The 7,175-nt window shown below is 55.6% G+C and overlaps 1 protein-coding gene across 1 annotated transcript in view; it reads left to right on the top strand.

Annotated features, from left to right (window-relative positions):
- Positions 1 to 7,168, top strand: part of PLEKHM1 (pleckstrin homology domain containing, family M (with RUN domain) member 1) — a gene marked incomplete at its 5' end in the record, with an annotated part of 7,389 nt that extends 221 nt beyond the window's left edge. The window contains 7 exons of the mRNA XM_010160424.1: positions 4 to 337; positions 2,156 to 2,396; positions 2,851 to 3,759; positions 5,414 to 5,559; positions 5,734 to 5,927; positions 6,371 to 6,434; positions 7,007 to 7,168. Of these exons, the coding sequence (XP_010158726.1) occupies positions 4 to 337; positions 2,156 to 2,396; positions 2,851 to 3,759; positions 5,414 to 5,559; positions 5,734 to 5,927; positions 6,371 to 6,434; positions 7,007 to 7,168 (2,050 nt within the window). The remainder of the gene's footprint in view (positions 1 to 3; positions 338 to 2,155; positions 2,397 to 2,850; positions 3,760 to 5,413; positions 5,560 to 5,733; positions 5,928 to 6,370; positions 6,435 to 7,006) is intronic.
- Positions 7,169 to 7,175: the final 7 nt, after the last annotated feature.

Here is a 7,175-nt window from a genome sequence, read left to right on the forward strand (position 1 = left end):
GCGGAGCGGCTCCCCCCCGCAGCCCGCCTGCCCCCCAGCCGCATCGCCTGTGTCCCCATCCCTGTCCCAGTCCCCATCCCACAGAGCTCACCAGCAGCCTCCTCCGGACGCCAGTCAGCCATGCTCCACTCGTACAGGTGACGCGGTGACCGCCGGTGACGGGGACGGAGATGCAGCACCGCATGCTGGTGGCGCTGCCGGCCTTTCGGCCGCGCAGCCTGCTGGTCTGAGCGCAGGAGCCACGAGCAGAAGCGGCACGGTCAGCGGCGGCGAGGCCAGCCAGGCTGTCCGCAGCCCAACAGCCGCGTGCCTCCTTTCTCCGCTGCTGGGCTGCCCGGTAGGTGTTACAGCTCGCTTGCTCTCAGTCCCTTGGTTTTGTGCTTCCTGAAGGCACATCCAGTGGAAAATGAAAATGAAACTGGTGACAGCCTCTGAGTAGGCACCAGTTTCTCCAAACTCATCTTCCCTAATGCTTCCACTCCTCCAACGGCAAGTCGGGTGTAAGTGATGCTCCCTGCTCCATGAGCATCTTCTGGAGCTGTGTCCGTTCAGCTGCTCTGGGAGAAAGTGGGTGGAAGCAATATTCCCTGGTAAAAGACACCAAAGCGTCTGAAGCCCTGCCTGGCCTGCCAGCCGTTCCTCACCGAGAGCGGCTGGCATAAATGGGAAGTTCTGGGGTTCGTTAAGGATGTCTGGAGAATGATGAGCTCTGGCACAAATCTGGCCACAGGCTGTGGACAGGTTGATAAAACAGCCCGAGCATCGAGTTTCCCATGGGGAATTTTCTTCATTTATGGCCCACGTAAGAGGAGGGAAAAGGGTTGACTGGATGGGAAACTAATTGCAGTTTTCCAGTGGAAAAACAGTCACAGAACGCATCTGTTCCCAGAGCAGGATGGCATTCCCTGGTGCTTAGCCTGCCTTAAACTGGGGCGGATTTCTCCTGCTGCCAACAAGGAGAGGATCCACTTGTTTTTGCTGTTAGGAAACTCTGAACAGCCCTGTCCTCTGTCTGATATGTTACTGACTTTCCCATCCTGGTTCCCGTCGGTCCCATCCTGCTGAGGTCAGGATATACTTCATACCCCACTGAGTCGTTTCTTTTTTCAGTCCCTGCGCCTATTCAGCTCTCTCCCGTTTCCGCTGCTTCCTTGTGGCGCTGGGCTCGTTTGACCTAATCTATGTATAACATACAGTGTCAACAGGAAATTGCTCCTGCTTTCGCATGACTCACGGAGTGACCTGCGTTCCCGGGCTGGGAGTGAGCCGCGCCTGTCTGTACGTCGGGAGCTGCACCACAAGGCGCTCGTGATCCTCGCTGCGGGGCGGTGATGGCTCTTCGGCTGTTGTTTGGTTCACTGTTGGGAGTAAAAGGCTCTTGGAAAGCAGGGTAGGGTAGTTGAGAGGTGGCTTCTGGCAGGATGCAGCCCTGGAAGAGAAGCTCTGGGTCTAGGGGCGCTGCTCCCTTTTGCCAGAGCACTGAGCTGGGTTGTGTTTTGTTCCTGGTGTTTGTCTGGGGACCTTGTCCCTGACCCCGCTCTGTTCTTGTAACCAGAAAAGCTCCCGGAGAAGTTAACAGATGGGTTTTCTTTCAGCTTAATGAGCTTTCTTCTGCCTGTGGGTCTCATTCCCTCCTGACATACAGAAACAAAGGTTTTCTCTGCCTTCATTTTGCCTGTAGTGATCAGGCCTGGTGTTTGCAGCATCTGCTTGTAAGCCATAGGTCTCTCTTTCATCCCAGACGTCATCCCTGTACCTCTCCCCATCTCTGTTCTCCCCGGAACAGGGATGGGGCCGCTGCTCCAGGCGAGCTCGTGCCTTTCCATGGCAGGGCTGGCTTTTCACCCTCTGTCAGAAATACTGTGTGGACCAAATATCTGCAGGAATGTGCTCCCTCTGAGCCCCTCGATGCTTTTAGGGAGAGAGAACTGGTAATTTTGGACTTCATAATGCCACCAGTATATAATCCCAGTATTTTTCCAGCTGCCAATGCAGTTCCCTGATCAGGGGAGCCATCCACTTGGGAACGGCCAGCATCGCTGCGTGGGGTTGAGTCTGCGCAGGAGCAGCCCCGGGCACGCACGCGTGCGTGTTTGAGGGGTGCAGGGCGTTCAGTAGGTTTGATAATTCATATACTTACTCCTTTTTTTAACAGAGAGGAAAGAGCTGGATCTCGGAGGATGATTTCTACAGGCCTGCTGCAGGAGAGAGCAGCGAAAGCACAGCAGACACCAATGGCTTTGGGCCGGAGGGGGCTGGGGAGGGTCTGGCCCCAGGGCTCCTCAGCGCCCTTGACCTGGAAGGACTGTCGGTGCCATCCTCGGAGGGCGGGAAGCCCAAAACGTCACCCGAACGGGAACAGAAGGGCTTCAGCGTTGTGCATCGCCGGCAGATGGGTACGTGCCGCCCTCCCGGTCTCCTGCTTTCGTAGGTAGGGCGGAGGGGCTGGGGGGTGTTTGGGAAGCAGCCATTTGCCATTGCGGGGCTGATGGCAGCACGAAAAGCTCCAGAAGGCAATGGAGCAGCTTCCCTTGGCATTGCTGAGCCCACACTGGCTCTGGTGGGAAGCATTTCAGGAGAAAAGGAGGTACACTGGGTCACTCTGTCCCCATGTCTCTGTCCACGTTTTCTTTATGCCGTCCCACTCGTTCTCAGCCTCAAAACCCAAATGTAGGTGGACAGATGATGGAGACCAAGGTGCTATAAATTCCTGCCCCATCCCAGCATCCACCAGGACAGGCTCTCAAAGCTGTGAGGCCTCTGGTTGCTCGGTCTGAGCTGCTTGTTGGCTTTTCTCTCTCCACTGGCTTCCCCTTTTTGGTTAAACTGAGACATCTGCTTTTGCCCCAGGTCTTTCCAACCCTTTTCGAGGGCTCCTGAAGCTGGGCAGCCTGGAGCGGAGAGGAGCCATGGGGATATGGAAGGAGTTTTCCTGTGAGCTGTCACCGCTGGAGCTCCGGCTCTTCCTGGACCACGAGGACCGCATCTGCGTGGAGAGCTATTCCCTGCTGCGGTGTGAGTCGCTGGCGCTGACACACTCAGACGGCCGTTTCGAGCTGGTTTTCCTGGGGAAAAAACTCTACCTACGAGCTCCTTCTCGAGACGAGGCCGAGGACTGGTTGGACAGGATCCGTGAGGCACTACAGAAGTGCCGGCCTCAGCTGGATGAAGAGGAGTGGGAGACGCTGGATTATCCGGAAGATGGTGGCGAAGGTCAGGCTATCCAGAGCGACTCCACTGCTCTTCTCCAGTACAGTGATGTGCCTGGGAACAGCTTTGACTGGACTCCAGCTCACAAACCAGAGCTGGATGCTATAAAAGAGGCTGTTCTGTACATGGATGTAGACAAAACCTGGGTCCCTTTTATTTTTTCCCTGTCGCTAGAAACTTTAAAGTGCTTTAAAGTCAGGAACAGTGACAAAATCTTAAGCAACAGTTATGGCATAGAGACCATCCAGGACATCCTCCCAGACACGAGCCTTGGGGGACCCGCGTTCTTCAAGGTCATCACCTCCAAAGCTGTCCTGAAGCTGCAGGCTGAGAATGCCGAAGAAGCGGCCTCGTGGAGGGAGCTGGTCCGAGGGGTGCTTATGTCCTACCTGGAGGGCGCGGAGGAGGCGCTGACGCTGGGTGGCAGCTTGGACGGGCACTCCCAGGTCGTCCTGAAGAACATTGTGAAGGAAAACGGCTTCCTGTTGCAATACCTGGTGGCCATCCCTGTGGAGAAGGGCCTGGACTCGCAGAGCTTCATCTGTGCAGGTAGATGTTGGCTTGTCCAAAATGCCAGCTCTGTCTTGGAGGGTAACATTGCGTTAATTCAGGTTAACGAGGTGATGTTTAATTAAGGAGACACCCCACATGCTGCTGACGGCGGCAGGCCGGCTGCTGGTTTCCCCATCCAAAGCCGGGTAGTGCCCAGCCCCTCGATGGGGTTTCACAGCCCAGATCAGTGTCCCCCTTGGTCATCTGTGCACACGGGACGAGTCCCCCCACGCTGAATCCCCATCCCACCCCGCACAGGCCCGACTGGGCAGCTGTTGAAGGTGCGTGTGGTGTAGAGGGGGTCCTGGCGCCAGGGCAACCTTCGAGGGTGCGTTTTGTGGCCCCAACCTGCAGGGAAAGTGCAGTCAAGGGCAGATGCTGTTTTTCCAGTAACACGGCACAGGGGCGAATGTTGCGCTGGGTGTGACAGCCTGGTGTGGTGAAACATCCATTTAACCTTCCACTAACGCCTCTCGGCACGGGGCGATGCTGGTTTCAGAGGATAACCCTCGCTGACCTCCACGGGAGGTATAATTTGCTCTTTACCTTGGAGTTAATTAAAGTTCAAATTTCACTCCTGCTCCAATTATTTTTTCTTGTACCTCCCAGCAGTTTTTTGGGATTTTTTTTCTTTCAATCTCTCTTCTCTTTTTGTATATATATTTTTTCCATTCTATGTGGTGTCTACCTTCCCCTCCGGGCTCTGTCCTGCATCTTCTTCCTACCAACAGCTGGAAGCAGCGAGCTGAAAAGACAAATTCCCGGTTTGAATGTCGAATTTCTTAATGCTCTGCTTGCCCTGCTTTCAGTTCCCTCCCAGCCTGACACCCGGGTCTGGCACAGGAGTGGTTTCCTTATGTGTCAGGGCGTAAGGAGTGATCAAAGCGCTCTTTTGTTATTGTTAATTCAGAGCGCAACATCTGCCAGCATGAATTTTTGAGGGAGGGGGGAGAGATGCGCTCCAGCTACCCTGAAGTGCAAAGGATGGGGTAGCAAAGCCTGCCCCGAGGATGGCAGAGGCTTGCCTATGCTGGGGCTGTTATTTTGGAGAACTGAACCCATTAACAGGTAGCAGGAAGGGTTTTCCTGCCTTCCCAACTCCAGGTGAGATGTGCTTGCTGTAAAAACCCTGCAGATTTCCCCGAGACCTGAGCTGGGTTCCCCCTGGGTTACCCACCACTCAAATAAAGGCTTTTTTTGGCTTAATCCACCCTGACCTCATCCTTTGCAGACGGGGGTTTGGTGCCGTGGCAAAGCGAAGGGCTGAGTGAAGGCAAAGTGGGGTGTAGCTATGGGAGGAGGTGATGGGGCAGGCAGGTGGGATTTACGTTCTTCCCTAAACCTGTGAGACATTTCCAGAATTCACTTTTCCTATGAAAAAAAGGAAACGATGGATAAAAGTGGTTTCAGGGATAGTCCAGACTTGTTTTTTTATGGAGAAAGGAATTAAGTGGCTCCTGTTAGACCATCATGGTCTTGAATCCAGGAAGAAGGGGCTGGGGACCTCTCACTGAATGTCCTACAAGTGCTTCTGCTGATCTCCAGCCCTTCCAGAAACTTCCTTCCTCCCAAAAGTTTCTCCTTCCATCCTGGTGGTGATGGGAAGGGGCTCTCAGGCCCCTGCTCATGGCCTCATCCCTGCTCCCTGCAGGCTGCTCCAGGCAGATCGGCTTCTCCTTCGCGAAGCCCAAGCTCTGCGCCTTCTCCGGTCTCTACTACTGCGACAGCTGCCACCGGGATGAGGAGACGGTGATTCCCTCGCGCCTCATCCACAACTGGGATCTGAGCAAACGAGGGGTAAGTCTGGGCTCAGGCGGTGCAGGGAGCAAGAAAAAACTCCTGCATCTGCCGGCACTTCACCAAGGTCCGTCTGAGCGTTTCCAGCATCAGCAGAGGTGATGTCCACCTCTCTGCTGAGCCTCCTGGGCTGCTCCTCGGTGCATGCCCACTTCTTGCCTCTCTCTGCCCCAGGTTTGCCGTCAGGCTTCGAAGTTCCTCACTCAGATCCGTAACCAGCCACTCATCGACCTGAAGCTGGTCAATGAGAGCCTCTACGACCATGTGGAGAGGATGGGACGGATTCACCGGAGCAGGGAACAGCTGAAGCTGCTGGGAGATTATCTCATCATGTGCCGCAGCGGGGCCCTGAAGGAGCTGAGCAAGCGGTGAGGTCCCTCTGTGGGTGACGCTGTCCCTGCATCCCCCTCTGTGCACGCCGAGGGTCTCCTGGCCCTCCGCTTCGCTCGCTGTTCAAGCGGGAGTGATGGTGCAGAGGCACGGGCTGGTTTAGCTCCGTGTCATCTGCCGGAAGGAGTTATCCATCTGTTGGCTGGTCAAGATGTGACTCAGGAAACACCTTCCTGACTGAGGAGCTTCAGGGACAGGAAACACCTGGGAAAACAGAGGAGAGATCCATTATTTCTTTTCCCCCCTTTGAAATGCCCTCACACCATTTCCATGGCAGGATTTGGGATGTGTGGCACAGTGCGAAAATCAAGCTTGTGTTGATTTTCTTCAAGAGTTGGCATCATCCAGGCTCCTCCTTGCTCCAGAGCTGCTGGAGCTGGGGTGGAAACCATCTACCGCCTTCCTCTCTGCTTCCTTACAGGCTTGACCACAGGCACTACCTCTTGGAGTGTCCCCACAAATACAGCGTCGCGGACCTGAGGCAGGTGAGAGCTTTTTGGGTGGTCACAGTGGTTGTGCTGGGGAAAACAACCCGGTTGGTGCCTGGAGACGCCGCATCGAGCGTGGCGCTTCTTCAGCAGGGGGTTCCGAACAGCTTCGTTCTCCCTCCGCCTGGCTGTCATCCATGGCGTGCGCACCGCACGCTGGCACAGCACATTGAAGGCAAACAACTGCCCTTATTTTAATTTGCCAAAAGAACTGGCTCAAGCTTATATCCTCCGAGAACTGCGGAGATCACGCAGGGTAAATTGCTTCACCTCCAAGCCGGCGTTGCTGCTGGCGCGTCCCATACAAACCTGTGTCTGTTGTCGTGGTGTTGGAGGCGGCGGGTGGTTGGAACCATTCCCGAGCCAGGAGTGCGTCCCGGCAGGTGGTGGGTGCTGCTGCCCGCTCTCTCAGGGGTCCTGTTGGGACCCAGGCGCTTGGGGTGTGGGTTGGTTTTGGAGGTCAGCCTTGTCCCCACATGGCAGCGCAAAGCGTGGGTGTAACGTGGGTTTCGCGCAGTGCAAACCCAACAGGATGGGCTTCGCGAGTGCTTGACATCTCTGCTCCGCAGATCGCCGACGGCGTCTTCGAGACCTTCCTGCAGTCCCTGCTTCAGTTTGCTTCCCATCACGTCTACAGCTGCGACCTGTGCACCCAGCGAGGCTTCATCTGCCAGATCTGCAACAGCAGCGACATCATTTTTCCCTTCGAGTTCGACACTACCACCAGGTGAGCGACGT

The sequence above is a fragment of the Eurypyga helias genome, unplaced genomic scaffold (assembly GCF_000690775.1).
Source record: "Eurypyga helias isolate BGI_N326 unplaced genomic scaffold, ASM69077v1 scaffold35041, whole genome shotgun sequence".
In the NCBI taxonomy this organism is placed as follows: domain Eukaryota; kingdom Metazoa; phylum Chordata; class Aves; order Eurypygiformes; family Eurypygidae; genus Eurypyga; species Eurypyga helias.